At 33.6% G+C, this 18604-nt stretch overlaps 1 protein-coding gene across 1 annotated transcript in view; it reads right to left on the reverse strand.

Annotated features, from left to right (window-relative positions):
* The window catches only part of emp (epithelial membrane protein), a 93845-nt gene that overhangs the window by 15610 nt on the left and 59631 nt on the right, over positions 1–18604 (reverse strand). The window contains exons 3-5 of the mRNA XM_090118691.1: positions 13162–13253; positions 7523–7683; positions 1996–2137 (exon numbers count right to left, since the gene is read on the reverse strand). Of these exons, the coding sequence (XP_089974817.1) occupies positions 1996–2137; positions 7523–7683; positions 13162–13253 (395 nt within the window). The remainder of the gene's footprint in view (positions 1–1995; positions 2138–7522; positions 7684–13161; positions 13254–18604) is intronic.

Below are 18604 nucleotides of genomic sequence, written 5' to 3' on the forward strand. Positions count from 1 at the left end.
TCCACTTCATACAAATCTCCATTCTTATATTATATTATTATAAAACCGAATCGTCTTACTTCACGAAAATTGCATTTTGGCCTATATCAAAATCCACACCGCATTTTAAACGTAATATAGAGACATACAGATATACACAAAATCAAATTCACATTTCATGCTATATCGTAATATAGAGACATACAAACACAAAATCTTATCCCCATTCCATGCTCTATACCATACACAATCACACACACATACATATTAATACTTATACATACAATTACGTCACAAGTTTTACGTCATACCATAACTTAATGAGCACCAAATTAACATCTCTGCATGTACTTTCACTTGTTAAGGACTTGACTTTCGTTCTTAAAAATAAGTAAAGGTTTTTTGTTTCCGCTCGTTATAGGGAAATAAGATACGAGTAAGTACGTATTTTGGTAAATCTTTGATATGTAGTATGTATTATTATAAACTAGCTGTGCTGCGCGGTTTCACCCGCATTGCTCCCGTGGGTCTTAGCGTGATGATAATACATATATAGCCTTCCTCGATAAATGGGCTATCTAACACCGAAATAATTTTTCAAACCGGTCCAGTAGTTCCTGAGATTAGCGCGTTCAAACAAACAAAATCTTCATCTTTAACCAGCGAGAACCATCAAATCAAAAAATTTTATCCTTGTTACCTCTGTTAGCTACCACAATCGAGAGTTTCGTACAGGAAGTAATTGGGCGTCTCATCAAAATAAAGCTACTCACGGAAAATTAGCTTGATAGTAATCACTTGCAAAAATGGGCGAAGGATCCTGGACTATGACATTTTAATATGTACGTGTTTCTTTATTGGACGGATAAATTTTAACCAAGGATTGAAAAATCTGCCCTAAAAAATCTTAAATTATAATTGCTGTATGCTTGATTACAAATTTTCCATCAGAAGAAATAAAAAAAACTACAATTTACTAGCTAGAATTGCTATTTTATCGGACAAACAATAACTGCAAAAAATATTTCGCTAGTAATAAGCTACTTATTCTGAAATAACTTATGCTAAATTATGTACTTATTTTCAGTTTTTATTACGGGTCGAGGGGGCTGTTGTATAAATTAAAATAAATTAAATAAAAAACTGTTACAAAACCTATTTTTTTCAACACCTAACCGTATTCAAATTAAAATAAACATACACATAATGCATGTATTTAACACAGTATAACATTTAAATTCGAAACAATTACATAACTTATATTATTACACAAAACAGTACAATTAAAATAATTATTTGTACAAGTAAAATAATTATAATTAAATACAGTGAGTGGTGCTTTATGTAATTTCTGTTTTTTGCTACTTCATTCCATTATTTTAAACGTCTATTTGTTGAATATGTTTTTTATCGTTTCCATTAGTAGGTCATTATCTTGAACTGATTTTTAAGTGTTTGTATCTTATACACAAAATAACTGTAACTGTTGGGTTTCAATGTTTAAGTTTTTTCTAATAAGATTCACATTAATTATTGAGTACATACTTACTTACTATTTTTTTGAAGTGAAACTTTCATTCAATCTTGCCAAAGAAGTTTCACTTCTGACACGTGCGCTCGGCATACACGCTCTATTTTTTAAATATTTTATTGATATTTATTAAGGTACAAAACTCGAATTATCTTTACCTGTTACATGTATGTAGTGACTAGAGAATAAATAAAATAAATCAAACCTAAATGAATCCATTACATACAAAACACAGGTGCAGCTTAAAAAATACTTATCACACACAGTGCGTAAGTCAGTCAGTCAGTCGGTCAGTCACCTATTTATTTATTTATTTATAACACTTTTATGGCAAAAATAACATTATCAATACAAAAAAGGCATAGTTTGTACAAGAGGCGGCCTTATTGCTAAGCAGCAATCTCTACCAGGCAACCTGATGGTAAAGGAAATGTATGAAGTTAACACCTATGTATTTTAGAAACAAAATAACATGTTATACTCACCAACATAGGTATATTGGGCACCACCACAGAGTCATCATCGGGCCCCGCGCTCAATTCCGGCATGAACGTATACGTGCGATGGTAGAAGAACGACAGCGTACCGTTCTCGTTGTCTGTGATGTTCATCTTCTCCCATTCTTCACTGTTGGTGATGAAACATAAGTTGATTAATTAATAAATAATACGTTTATAATTAAGACTTATCTATACTAATATTTTAACGCTGAAGAGTTTGTTTGTTTGAACGCGCTAATCTCAGGGACTACTGGTCCGATTTGAAAAATTCTTTCGGTGTTAGATAGCCCATTTATCGAGGAAGGCTATAGTAGATATATCATCACGCTAAGACCAACAGGAGCAGAGCAACGCGGGTGAAACCGCGAAGCGCAGCTAGTAAATTATAAGGCAATAGGTATATAATCAACAAGACAAAATTTAGATGCGCTTTCGTCAAATACAATAAACACTAAGTTCATACAGTTTCTACAGAAAAGAGCCGGCAAGAAATTCTGTGTAGTTTCTCATATATGTTACCTAAATTATTCAGTTTATGAAAAAAGATCAAATTTAAATTAGTTGGATATTTGTTACATGTATATTCACATTATATTTTAAATTAAACTTATTAAACTATGTTATTTTTATACTTGATAAAATAATTCATAGGTCACGAATATTTTAAACAATTGATTAATTTCAATGATTTTAAGTATATACGAATTAAATAAATTAAAAGCAAATTACAAAAATAAACATCATATGAAATATTACATAATATATTTTTTAAGAATGAATAGATTACAGTTAATTACGGCCTATTACTGTTTTTAAAACAAACCATGAATATTCAAAATGCATGCAATGCAATGCAGGGTCTAATTTAAATTTGAATGATTATAATAGGTATTAGATATTATAATTATCAGCCTATTGCTATAAATCTATTCTGACAAAGTTAATATATCTGGATATAGCGATATCTGGGTTAAAACCAATAAAAACAAATGCTCTTAAACAAAATTTAAGTCATGCCATTTCAGATAAATAATAATTAATTTTATTGCACACTAGCTTCCGCCCACGACTTTGTACGTGCATCCCCGTTTTTCCCTGTTCCCGCAAGAATTTCGGGAAATCCTTTCTTAGCGGATGCCTACGTCCTTACATCTACCTGCATGCCAAATTTTAGCCCGATACGTCCAGTGGTTTGGGCTGTGCGTTGATAGATCACTATATCAGTCACTTTTGAGTTTTATATATGTATATAAGTATATGGATATTATAAATTTTAAGAACCTTTTTATGTTCATAGATAAGTTAATTCTGGTTTAAAACATTGTAAGAGAATTACAACCATCCGATGTTTTTCACATGACCATGATTAGTGGAGAAGATTGCATATAATTTAAAAAGGTCAAGGAATATCAAGACATTCAGAACAGGGACGTACTTTAACAGGGCTTTTGTCAAATTAGTACGCTAAATTAAGTTAGAAGTTAAATTTTTGAAGTTAAACTTCTTTATCGGGGTGGGAAAAAAAATTTAGTGTAACATTTTTTCGTTACACGTGACATTTTTCCGTTACGCGCCATCTTTTTCTTATCCCTACCACGCGTGATCCAACGTATTTCTGTTAAGTTGCATATAGTAAATTATTTTTTAAAAATAAGGTCATAAAGAAGTTTCACTTCTTGCGTGTGTATACTAGTACACGCACACATTTTTTTTAAATGGTCTACTTGCTTTCCGCCTAAAACGTTACAAATTATATATCAGAAAATTCCTCGACAACCACACTATTTATTGGTGAATACAGAATGAAAATCGGTGCAGTAGTTTATGAATTTATTTTCGATAGACATAATATATTATGTACTAGCGGTCCGCCCCGGCTTCGCCCGTGGTACTTACGTTTTCTCTACATAAAAACCATCCTCGTACTTCAAGGAATATAATAAAAAAAGAATTATCGAAATCGGTTCAGCCGTTCTCGAGTTATGCGCTTACCAACACATTTTGCGATTCATTTTTATATATAAGAAGATATACATAGCTTGCCACATGCAACTTCGGCCACTTTGTTGAAAACTTAGCAAATCATACACTAAAATCTTCAAGAAACACTCTATCTATTAAAAATACCAAATCCGTTGCGTAGTTTTAAAGATTTAAGCATACTTAAGGATAGACAGTGCCAGCAAATTTGTTTTATACTATGTAGTGAAGTGTAACTTGAGTCAAGTAAACTTAAGTAACCTAAGTAAGCTAGATAGGCGTCGTGACTAATCACACATGCAAACCACGATTGATAGTTGGAAATCGTCGAGGTGTTTATTCACTACATTGTGTACATTCAAAGAAAGGATATGAAGCTTTAAGAATGTGTTAGTAATAAAATATTGTTATAGCACGACTACAAAAATAAACAGATAAACAAAAATTAGCGTTATATGTCACTCAGGAATGACCTAACTTATTGAATTTCCTTTTTTTAGTGTATTCTGTGAGTATGACTATATTTTTTTATTCAATATATAACGATAAAAGGCACATAGGTATATCTCTTTAGACATCAACGTATAAAAACACCAATCAGCAAAACAGAATATAGGAAATATTTCTACATCATAATCAACAAATACACGAAATTTCTAATATACTTACACCACCAATCGCAAAAACGTATAAAATTTACTATTAATTCTTTTATCGGGTCCTCCGTCCTATATAGATAATAATTAATTCTACACTTTCAGGGCCTCAAATTTACCATTTCAAATCCGGCCCTGGCATCCATATGCAACTCGTTAAATCCCAATTATGCACATGCCACATCGCGTGATGGTAGTCGATTTGAATAGATTAGTCGATCGACTGATTTGTCATTATCGACTATCGACTAGAGGTTCGAGTTCAAGGATTTATTATCTAGTGATGATGATAATTATTGGAATATTTATTTTAATGTGCATCTGCATCGTTGTTTAATAAATAGATGTATTATGTAATCATTATTATCTACTAGCTGTGTTCCGCGGCTTTACCCGCATTGCCCCGCTCCTATTGGTCTTAGCTTGATTATATTAGACCTCTTAGTAATATTTATGCATAATTCGAAGTTAATCTATGCAATTATTTTTGAGTTTAGCCCCGACATACAGACAAATAGACAAAAATGTGTTAAGTTTTATAAAACTTGGAAGAAACCGCGGGCCTAGTGTATCATCACTACATAGTATTTAAAACAAAGTCGCTTTCTCTGTCCCTATGTCCCTATGTATGTTTAAATCTTTAAAACTACGCAACGGATTTTGATGCGGTTTTTTTTAATAGATAGAGTTTATTCAAGAGAGATATATTCAAGAAGAAGGTTTTAGTATATAATTTATCGAAGTGTCTAGTCGTCCGCTAAACGGATGAATAAAATAAATTAGTCGTCCGATTACCGGATGAATAAAATAATTTAATCGTCCGATTACCGGATGAATAAAATAATTTAATCGTCCCATTATTCGGATTAATAGATAACCTTTTAACACTAAAGCTAGTTGGGTTGGACTAAAGCAAAGGGGGCGCAGGACTTAGAAAATTTTTGATGGAGTTGGTGTCATTATAACACCTATTTATTATTGTTTTATCGTAAAGATTACGCTAATATAAGCATGTTTTATAGGAACAACTTTTCTCTAAAATCAAAAATGGCCGAGATATTCGCCCTTAATTCGTTAGGTTAGGTTTAGGTTAGGTTAGCCTTTAGGTTAGGTTAGGTTAGGTTTCTTAAAAAAAAACTACACAGAAATAGGAGCCCCGCTTGGCGGGGCTCCGTCGACGCGCAAAAAAAATCAAGTTTAGGTTAGGTTAGCCGTTAGGTTAGGTTAGGTTAGGTTTCTTAAAAAAAAAACTACACAGAAATAGGAGCCCCGCTTCGCGGGGCTCCGTCGACGCGCAAAAAAAATCAAGTTTAGGTTAGGTTAGCCGTTAGGTTAGGTTAGGTTAGGTTTCTTAAAAAAAAAACTACACAGAAATAGGAGCCCCGCGAAGCGGGGCTCCGTCGACGCGCAAAAAAAAATCAAATACCAACGTAAGCCCTCCTCCCCCCTCCTCCCCCCACAAAAAACCTATAATACGTGCGGCAGTTCTCTAAAGAAACCCCGATAACCTAACTATATAGATAAATAGATGTTATCGGACGATTAAATTATTTTATTCATCCGGTAATCGGACGACTAATTTATTTTATTCATCCGTTTAGCGGACGACTAGCTTTGTCCATAATTTATTATGTTTTAGACAAAGCGGGCGAAGCCGCGGGCGGAAAGCTAGTTTTAATATAGGTTGAAAGCACAAATATTATATGAGATAGCATGAAGACGATAGTCCTTGTCTTGCTCTATTATAAAACAAATTCATACAAATCTGTTCAGCAGTTCTGGCGTACAAAGTAACAGAATAAATACACAGCATTTGATGTTTTCGTTTTAGAATTAGTTGACCCTACAAACGCTTGTGCAAAATATTTCGCAATTCTATTCTAAATAAAATCTTTTATATGTAATAACACTTAACATAGCGGTGCGATTAAAACGAGTTTTGTATGAGGTTCTTTTAAATACGATTTCTTGGAAAGTTGGTGTTTTGTCATCGCTATATAAGCACTGCTTATGTATTACATACTTTAACTATCAGTAGGTAAAGAATACGGAAAAGTCTTATATATTTATTTATATTTAGCTAAATAACAGAAAGAAATCTGTGAGATAATGCGAACTTAATATTATAAATGCGAAAGTATCTAACTTTAAAAACATCTTATGGGCCCTCTTCACAATCGGCAGCGTTGGCCCAATAAATGATCGTCGATGTTTGCCGCCATTACGGCGATTACGAATCAACATGTACAATGACAGCCGATCATAGACATTTAGGCCCTTCTCCCATTACGATACGCACAGGCGATTCAAGTATCCTGCAAGTCTCGAAGACTAGTCGCAGCGGAGTATCTCACATACATTTGTATTTAGGCTCGCACACTACGCTACCGGTATCCTACAAGTCCGCGACAAATATCGCACGACTCACCGTGTTGGTAGAAAGATAAAAAAAATATTATCATCATATTGTTGTAGTTCTCGTGCGGCTACAAAAACTCTACAATTTATGTTTCTTTCAATATATTATAGATGAATCCAGTACTTCCTACTATTACGTTGACGTCTTCTATTTCTACAAAACAGAAAAACTGCAAGAGCTTCTTCGTCACTGGAATCGCTCGACATAACGTCCGCCCACAAAACGAGGCACAATAATGATGAATTTAGTCATTTTTCAGTCGCATAATATGCGAGCATCGGGTAGCGAGCAAATATTTAACTAGTATTCTGCTCGAGTATCGTATTCTAGAAGTATCGTAATGGGAGAAGGGCCTAAGCTCTCATCATTATCGTGATTGCCTCTACTCGCCCAACGCTGCCTATTAGACCATAATATATTACATACATATATTGTTTATAAACAACAGAATACTTACGAGTAAACATAAGGTCCGAGCTCATCCAGTATCGGCTTGGAGCCATTATTCAGAAACTCATCGGCGTTCGTCACGTTGTACACGTAAACTCGCACGAAGGGACGCACCGGCGGCCTCGCCCACCATTCGAACGTCATCGAGCCGGGGCGAAGCACCAGCTCCTGTGGATGGGTAGAATATATAATATAAATGGGTAGAATAGTATAAATAGGTTTATAGGTAACAATACGATAGATATAGTTATAAATAGACTAGAGGTCCGCCCCTGCTTCGCCCGTGGTACATATTTCACAATAAAAGGTAGCCTATGTCCTTTCTCGGGTATCAAAATATCTCCATACCAAATTTCATGCAAATTGGTTCAGTAGTTTAGGCGTGATTGAGTAACAGACAGACAGACAGAGTTACTTTCGCATTTATAATATTAGTATGGATGTCTGGGTACGGAATAGATACCTACAGGTATTAATATATATGTATGGGTACCGAATAGATACAGGTATAAATAGATGTATGGATACGGAATAGATACATTTATAAATAGATGATTAAGGAATAGATACAGGTATAAATAGATGTATATGTGTAAATTGATAAAGAAATAAGCATGTGGCTCCACGACAATATTATTATTAGGGATGTAACGATACATGATTTTGCCGATACGATACCGATACCGATATTTGTAGTAATGTATCGGCGATACCGATACCGATATCGATGGCTTGGTAGAAAAATAAATAGTGAATAATTATGCATAAAAAGTTACCAACATTTAACAGAGACAACTGTTAATCGTATTCTTTAAAATAAAAATGCCAAATCAAAAAACAACAAAACCATTTATTTTAGTATTATTATTTTACGAAGTTAGTTAAACTTTAAGTAATACACATACAATCAGTACCTAATAAAAGTTTACTATTTAATTGGTAGAGTTTTTTCAGAAAACAAAGTGCGCACGCGCGGGCGGCCTCCCGCATCGTTCATTGGGCGCGGATTTTTGAATTATTTGATATCAAAAAAATTGGTTGTTTGTAAAGTAGGTTTACGATCGAGATGTTTACGTGATAACATAATGCAGTGGCAGCGCTCGAGATGAAACGGGAGATCGGTCCGTCTCTCTCTCGTTATACCTGCGATCGCGCTCGTGAGGTTTTGGTGTGACACAAGTTTATGAACATGTCACCCGACTAAAACGATTTTAAAAACGTTATCACGTTAAAAATTAAAAAAATTCAAAATTATCTATTTCTTTCCTTTACATAAACAAATTTGTGACTGGAACACTCCTAGTAAGCAAATAAAATGCTTGTGTCAGGAGGTTCCGCTCTTACTTAACACTATTACAGAAACAGAAATAAAACAATATGAATGAATACAATGCAAAAACATAAAAGAAAAGAAAGAATTTAATAAAAAAATATCGGTATCGGTTGATTTATTATCGGCGATACCGATATATCGGCTTGCCGATATATCGGCCGATATATCGGTATCGGTATCGGTATCGTTACATCCCTAATTATTATATTCCACAGTTCACAAACCTTAACCCTAGCAAAGCCACGATTGACCCGTCAACCATTAACCATTTTTATACATTATTGTATATAAGATGCAATTATTAAAACCCTTGAACCCACAACATTATCATCAAGCATTATTTCTATTGCCAAATCACGTGGGAGTGTGACGAATGCATTAAGCACAGTACCTACTTATAACCTTGTCCCTATTGTTGGTCATGGAGTTGCACCATGAAAATGCAGATAGTAGCAAATATTGTTATCCAACTATGAATAGGATTGATCTAGCGCCATATTGTGACGTCATAGCTTAATTCAAACTAATTAATGATCAAGTTAAACCTATGTTTGTATTTAATATTAATGTATGTCAGGCTAGATGAAATGAACCGTTGTTGATGTACAAAAAGCGTAGGCTATGATGGTTTGATTTCTTCGCTGAATAATAGGTCTTGCACATTTTATTGTGAACTACATGATACAATTAGTCATAAATGAATTGATATTTAGTTTTTACTAAACTTTCACTTAAAATAACAAAATTAATAAAAAAAATAATTGTTACCAATACCTATATCTATATCTATATGATCTAAGATTTATATATAAACAAATCACCTTAAAAATGATAATAATATTGTTAAATCTAAACTCACACTACAAAAAACGGATCGCATTTTGCAAGTCAAAAATCAGTAAGCTCCACTTTTATACTTAGCAAAATAAACAAAAAAAAAATTAAAATAATGTGAATAATACATAACGGCATTATCTTATCCAGTTATACGTGAATTAAACTAATTAATATTCAAGCCGAACGGGCAAAAATCCCGTTGTCAATATTATTATAGAGCTATGAACTTTGCTAGCGTTTTATTTTATTTCAACACTAGCTTTCCGCCCACGGCTTCACCCGCATAGTTCCCGTTCCCGTTGGATTTCCAGGATAAAACCTATCCTATGTGTACAAACATCCAAGTTACAGTTATATGTGTGCTAAATTTCATTGTAATCGGTTCAGCAGTTTTTGCGTGAATGAGTAACAAACCAACAAACATACAAACTTTTGCATTTATAATTTAAGCAGTATTCTAACCACTGCGCTACAGCGGTTCTTTACATACGACAAAAGTACCTTTACACCCGACGAACACACGTTTATATTACAAAACATTTGACAATAGCAAGTCAGCAAACGCGTTATCACAATATACAGATACAACCAGTAGGGAAACTTCATACAACACGTTCGAAATGGTTCACGCACACAAGCGTATTTACGAGAATCATAAGGGTATTGTCACAATTAATTGATATAACAATATAAATTTATAAAGAATAGAAAAAAATCGATCACGAGGCGGGAATCGAACCTGCATCCTTTCACGCCATAAAACCAAAAATATCAGATATAAGAATATCCTTACGATTCTCGTTAACACGCTTACTTGTGTTCGTGAGCCATTTCGAACGTGTTGTATGAAGTTTCCCCACTGGTTGTATCTGTATACTGTGGCCACAGTATTACCATCCTACAGTATGGCGACGAATGTACTTGTGCAGAGAAACGGAGGGGAACTGGCGGGGGGTCGGGCGACGCGGGCCGCTTAATGCAATCACGCTGAGTTTGCATTAACTATCGCGAAAGGACGACGCAGTCGTATTTTTTATGTAATAATTTTATTATACATAGGTACTTACATATTCTATTATGACGCGCAAAAACTGTTCCGTTTACGGATGTAAATCTACATTGAAATGCCAGAAGGAAACAATATTTCAGAAAGATTGTATTAATTGTATCTGTTGAATTAAAATCAAAGCTATGTACCTATAGGTATGTTGTCCTCATTATTTTCTAATCAGATTGTACATCCCAATGCGAATGCATTACTTAGTTAAATGGTATAATATACCTACAATTAAGAACATCCAAAATTAAAGTGTCCACGTAAATAATATTTAGCAGTGCAATATCTGTAATTATATATTTATGAACAAATAATGACATCAGATTTAATAATCGCAATTATTTTGAATGTACATATGAATAAATGATTTCATCATAATATTAATAATCACAATTGTTTTATTTCCCATTTGTTGCAACCCTAGCGTATTTTCGTGTGGCAGCGTAAGTACCTACGCTGGCGGCGGCATCGCGCGACATCAAAGGCGATTCCTTACTGTAGGAAATAATATTGTAATACTGTGCTGTGGCGTTATCAGGTCGAGGATAAACAGCGGTTTTATAATCCACGGTTACGACACGACCGCTGTGACTAAACGACTTTTTGTTACGTGCCTTTTTATCGTTAAGAAGTTAGCTGTAGATTAGAAGATTTGGCAATTTGTAATCCAGTTATGGCTTTTATAACATGTATTTTATTATATGATGTGATAATTTTTCGTGATTGCGAATTTCACATGTATGTATGCCAATTACACATAAACAGCTAGTAAAATTGGATTACCTTTAACATATAGAAGGCAATTTTACCGTAAAGAACAATTAATATCTGTGCAAAAGTTCATACAATCTATACTCACAAATTTTCTTTTACTTGAAAAGTTGAAATGAGAAAAAGTACCACTGTGAAAATCATAACAAACTTTCCCATTGACTAAATAAAAAAAATGTGTGCGTGTACACACGTAAGAAATGAAACTTCTTTATGACCATATTTTTCAAAGAATAATTTACTATATGCAACTTTACAGAAATACGTCGAATCACGCGTGGTAGGGATAAGAAAAAGATGGCGCGTAACGGAAAAATTTCACGCGTAACGATAAAATGTTACACTAAATTTTTTTCCAACCCCGATAAAGAAGTTTCACTTCAATAATAAAATATTATAAACGATGTTGCGAAAGTTCGGCATTATTATTAACTGTAACAAGTTCTACGCGAGACAATTAAGATATAATCACAAGGATTTTTATTTTAAGATTTAACTTATGTGTTCGAAAATAAGTACTTTAGAAAAATTTGTGTAATAATGTCACGTACACAACATAGTTAACTGCTGTAAATATAATTATTTAAATAAAAATAAAACTACATGTGAGAGAATTATAACAGAGTAGTTGTTATGTGGCTATACCTTCTTATTATAATGTACTCTATGGTGTACAACATAATGTCGATATTGAATTGATATGAAATGCATGGGGTTACGGGCCATGCTATGGTTTATATTCCTTGAGTCAGTAGCTCGATGATATAGTCTCGGTACTACCATCGACCGCACAAGGTGTGCGCACTGAGTCATTATTTAATATTATTTCACATATCTACTTAATTATAATGTATTGTGAAGAGTTATTTACATTCTCCGACATACACATTAATAAAAGTAAAAGTGACATTCAGCTTTCTGTGAATGTAACAAAAACTTCGACACGACATATCGTATCTCATAAAAATATCGTATGATCGTATCGTATAAGTGATCTTTCGCGTCATTAGGCAGGCATTCGCGACTTGCAGCCCGCTTGAACTTTCAAGGTTCTATGGATATTTCTATCTAGTACTTATCTAGGACCTAGTCGGATCTAGGTTATAGATTTGTGCCTACGTGTTTTCTTCTATCTTAAATCTTCTCTAATCACGTATAAAAATCATATTATTTTATGTTTTTTCTATATATAAACATAGAAGAATATCATGGATAAATACTTCAATAATAAAAAATGATTTATAGAAAAATAAGTTGTAGCTAGGTCCGATATTTATTAACTGGCTAGTTACTGACTACTATTACTGTATAAAGTAGTTTTAATTTTTAATTTTCTAGTCATCTGACGAATCTCTAAGTGCTATTTATTTTATTTATTTAAATACATACTATTGTGCAACGAACATAAAGTGTACCTACCTAATATGAAAAACAGCACAGATGGTGGTTATGTTATATCGATTAATATAACAAATATGAAATAACTATTTGAAATTTTACTTATAGGTTGAGTTTCAGTATGAGTGTGCACTTACATGGTCATAGACAAAGAGATAGAGTTATAGTTAAAGTTGGAGTAAGTGTTATTGTTACAGATAGACTCAGAGCTAGAGTTTGAGTTTAAGTTTGAGTTTGAGTATGCACTTACATGGTCAATAAACAGCCGCACCCACGTGCTGAAGAATATCGCGCAAATAATGCCGAGGAGGAGCAGCACCACGGCTGATGCAAGCACGAACCCTGCGGACAAACGGACATGTTTACATTTATGTGTATTTATAATTTACATCGTAGGATTATGGCCTAAACCCTCATAGAAGGCCCGTGTCCCAACAGTGGGAACATATATGGGCTGATGATGATGATGGTGAACATCTTGCTTCATCCATTTGGAAAGTGTGATGAAGTTGACAGACGGATAAACACAATTTGTATATCATAGATAGAAATAGCCTTATGTAAATATGTGAAATTAACATTTTTCATAAAATATATTTGTGTAAGTCTAAATAAATAAATATTTCGATTTCATATTTAGATATTAATTTAATCGAAAATCACAATTTTCCAAACAGGTAACTATAATAAATATAAAGAAACAAAAAAAAAACATGATTCTACACAACGCCAAAACATGTAAAAACCAACAAAAATCACTTAATCACCACTTAACAAATAAAAATCAAAAACCTTTGACTGCACCTAAACAAATACAATACAAAAAATAAATAATCTTTGTTCACGGTCAATGCTTCTTACATTGACACATGTCGTGAAAACCAAAGAGTGTGTAATCCATTGTTTTTCAATTGTTAAATAATTAAATAAATATATAAACAAGACGGAAGGTTAATATTTTATAACTAACAACGACAAAGGTAAAATTATTAAGCATCAAACGATTAGAAAAATGACAAAAAATGAGCGTGTGTGGCGTACACACGCGTCAGAAGTGAAACTTCTTTGGCAAGATTCAAAGATACCTACCAAAATCGTATCATTACGACGTGACGTGACGGTATTGCCATGACTCGGCCTTGAAATTTTCCCCTCAACGCGCCAATAGAGCTACACGCTCTTTTTTGTCTATATAAAAATCTTAATTTAAACCTAACTACGCCACTACGAAAATCAACATCTTCTAAGCACCCAGAATTCCTCAAAGTTCAAATTATCCAGTCATGCCCAATCAAACCAACACAACAATACAATTCTATTAACATAAACAGCACAACTAATTCCACCGTAATCACGAGTGATGTAAACGGAAGTTTGAATGTAAGTTAATAAGTTAACAAGTTAAGTTGGCAATGTCATCAACTTCCTTTTATGTAAGACTCTTGTGATGCTAGAATGGTTTTGTATTAGACTAGCTGCGCCCCGCAGTTTTACTCATAGTGTTACGCTTCTATTAGTCTTAGCGTGATGATATAAAATAGCCTATAGCCTTCCTCGATATCGCTATCTAACATCGAAAGAATTTTTGAAATCGGACCAGTAGGTTCCTGAGATTAGCGCCTTCAAACAAACAAACTTTTCAGCTTTATAATATAACTATAGATAACTCTTTTACAACTGTAAATAATATTTCATATTGTTCTGTCCAGTATTTCAAACGTTTTGAAATTCATCTGACTGCTTATAAAAAAAAAAAAACATTTTTTTAATCTAAGGAGGTCTCAACCTGAACCATAAGCCAATGTGACAAATTAATGTATGAATTCAAATAACGATTTTATTTATTTATTTAGTTGTTTACAATAACCCTGAATATACTTTGAATTGTTTAAATCTATTTCAAAAACACAGTTAAATCATCTAGTAAAAGTTAGTTTACTACCGTCTACCACTGTGGAATGCTGAGTCAGGCGTGCATCGAATCTGACCTAGATACCAGAGATTCATATAACACGAACTTGTACTGTTTTCCGTACATTCAAAATTGAAGAAATCGGAAGCAAAACAGTAAGATAAAAATTGGCAACATTTTTATTTTAAGGAAAGGTAACTTTTTTTTTATATCAGAGCAAGCAAAGGGGCAGATGGGCCACCTGATGTTAAGTGGTCACCACCGCCCATAAACACCTGTAACACTTCTAAGTGTTACAGGTGCTATGCCGGCCTTTTATGGACAAATAAGCTCTTTTCTTGAAGGCCCCAATGTCGTAGTTGTTCGGGAACACAGCAGGTGGCAAATCGACTATCTGAGTTCTAAGCTTCATAATTCAATGGAAATAATCCTAAATTCTATCTATTACATACTTAGTCTTAAAAATAGAAAAGTGTTAGTTCTTGGTTCAAAAAGCTTATCACACATTCGCACACACACAGATTCGCACAATCATCATAAATCATAATATACGTTACTAGCTGTGCCCTGCGGTTTTACCAGCAGTGCTCCACAGTCCACTCCTGTTGGTCTTAGCGTGATGATATATTTTAGCCTATAGGACCAGTAGTTCCTGAGATTAGCGCGTTCAAACAAACAAACTCTTCAGCTTTATAATATGTATAAAAGTATAGATTTCCTACTTTTACCTTACATAACATACATACTTATTTAATTATTTAACAGACAAATACATTATAACAGTGACCTGTGAGTAGCCAAAATTGCCATTTAAACAGTCTCAAACATTACATAATACATTTCTTTTATTTATTTATTTAGTTTACACAACATTAAAAATAACATTACAACCATATATAGCCAAAAACACAGTTTTTAGCCTTAGAAAGTTTTTAAATACCCTTTTCCCCAACTAACGTACATTATAATGCTCATAAAAGTAAACAAACTCAACTTAAATATCACTTCCATCTCACTCATTAAGCACGTAACAATATTTCTCAATAAGTTGAGCAAAAATGTCAAGAAAACTGCATGCAAAAAGCGACTCTTACACTATTAGCACATGGATTATAACCGCTTGTGGGGTTAATAATAACTTACACCATACAATCTAAAATATACCTTATTTCCTCAGACATAGAGTTGAAAATTATCTATCAATTATGACCGCTTATAGTGTAAGCAAAAACTTGACCTTACACTTGAAACTGCGCCTTATTAACTTAAAAATAGAGTTGAAAATTATCTATGTCTTATAACAGCTTATACCACGTACAAAAACTTACACCGTACACTTAAATGTACACCTTATTTATATAGTGATAGAGTCGAATTTTATTTACAATAGATTCAATATGGAATCGAGAAAAATATCTTCACGTACTTATTTCAACGAAACGGTCCATCAGGAAGTGAATTGTACACTTTTTATACTTTTAGCAAATAATAAGACACTTGACTTGTGCTATTTTGTTTATATTTGGATATTGGCAATATTGCACAAGGTTTTGTAGCGAGATTGTTGATGTGAAACTTCTTTATCGGGGTTGGAAAAATATTTAGTGTAACATTTTTTCGTTACGCGTGACATTTTTCCGTTACGCGCCATCTTTTTCTTATCCCTACCACACGTGAATCGACAGATTTCTGTAAAGTTGCATATAGTAAATTATTTTCTGAAAAATACAGTCATAAAGAAGTTTCACTTCTTACGTGTGTACACTAGTACACGCACACATTTTTTTTTAATTTTTTGTAAGAGAATCCGAGTTTTTGCTAGGTTCGTATGCATGTGATGTTTCTTGCTCTTTTTTTTGGCAAATATCTGAGCCGAATGTGCTGAATGTTGTTTGAGTAATAAAATTGAGAATATGATCCGGAATAATTAATTATTTAAGCCCCTTTGGGCCTTTATGCAATAATAAATTTTAAATTTTTAGATATTTTATTAATTTCACCTTAATTTTTGTGTAGGTTATATAAAAACAACAAAAATGAATTCTTACGATGTTCTACTAGTTCAATCGAATATCATCTTCCCATTAAAATATTACTTTTCTTAATCATAAATTCCAAGCTATCACTCACCCAAACCGCATCACAAACTGACCAGCCATTTTCGTCCCGACTCCCGAGTAACAGACATACAAACAACACTTTCACGCATACCATATATACGTCATTCGCTACAGTTACTATGTTCACGCTTCGCTCTGTTTCCGATTTGAGAAATTAATTATTATTAAATACTAGCTGCTGCTTGCGTCTTTACCCGAGTTGTTTTAAACTTAACAAATTATACAGGGTGTCCCACTGTTGGTATACTAAGCTCAAAGGAGGTTATAGTTTTGCATACGCTGACTACGTAAAAAATACTTATAAAATTCCAGACGCAGTTTTTTTCAAATAGATGAATTCTTAAAACTCTATGTGTACACCCATAACAAGCAACCCGCCCAGATTTGCTACCAGCATGTGAAGCACGTTTAAGATTATGTTTTCATAGACAAAATGCTCACATTAGCGAAGCGGTATATGCCGGTTGCGCGAAGCTAGAGAAGAAAACATGGATTTTCAGGAAAAATTTAGCAAAAAATTTTTGACGTAATTTTGTTGTTTAAGTATTTTTTACGTAATCAGTGTATGCAAGACTACAAGACCCTTCGCGCTTAGTATACCAATAGTGGGACACCCTGTATATTCTATATACATATAGACATACATCTAGTAAATTATAAACCTCGGACCTTAGAATAATTACACATGTGTAATTATTCTAAGCCTCGGACAATGTATAGGACTCGAGAACGGCTGAAGCGATTTCGTTCATTCTTATTTTATAATATTCCTTGAAGTACGAGGATGGTTCTTATGGAGAGAAAACGTAAACAATAAACATGTACCACGGACGAAGCCAGTTTTCTCTGTGTGAAAATCTCTGTGTGAAAATCTCTGTGTGAAAAACTCTGTGTGAAAATCTCTGTGTGAAAATCTCTGTGTGAAAATCTCTGTGTGAAAATCTCTGTGTGAAAATCTCTGTGTGAAAATCTCTGTGTGAAAATCTCTGTGTGAAAATCTCTGTGTGAAAATCTCTGTGTGAAAATCTCTGTGTGAAAATCTCTGTGTGAAAATCTCTGTGTGAAAATCTCTGTGTGAAAATCTCTGTGTGAAAATCTCTGTGTGAAAATCTCTGTGTGAAAATCTCTGTGTGAAAATCTCTGTGTGAAAATCTCTGTGTGAAAATCTCTGTGTGAAAATCTCTGTGTGAAAATCTCTGTGTGAAAATCTCTGTGTGAAAATCTCTGTGTGAAAATCTCTGTGTGAAAATCTCTGTGTGAAAATCTCTGTGTGAAAATCTCTGTGTGAAAATCTCTGTGTGAAAATCTCTGTGTGAAAATCTCTGTGTGAAAATCTCTGTGTGAAAATCTCTGTGTGAAAATCTCTGTGTGAAAATCTGTGCCTGTCGCTCGCGACTGCGCTCGCGACAGGCACAGATTTTCAATAAGTGACATTTGGCTTACAGTTGTGCGTAGCAGCGAGTTATATTACGTGATGGTCATATTTTACTAAACTATATGCTTATTTATAATGTCCAAACTCAAGTAGGTACATGAATTCATTCAGAAGTATCGTGAAAGGCCATAAGCACAGATGTAACGCTATGAAATATCATGTAGCTGTCGGAACGCTTGCAATGATTTTTTAAAAGTATAGATACATCACCCGGGCACGTTTTTTA

Source organism: Colias eurytheme, chromosome 30, assembly GCF_061535395.1.
Source record: "Colias eurytheme isolate Ceu_HAF_F1 chromosome 30, ilColEury1 Martin Lab GWU primary, whole genome shotgun sequence".
Lineage (NCBI taxonomy): Eukaryota > Metazoa > Arthropoda > Insecta > Lepidoptera > Pieridae > Colias > Colias eurytheme.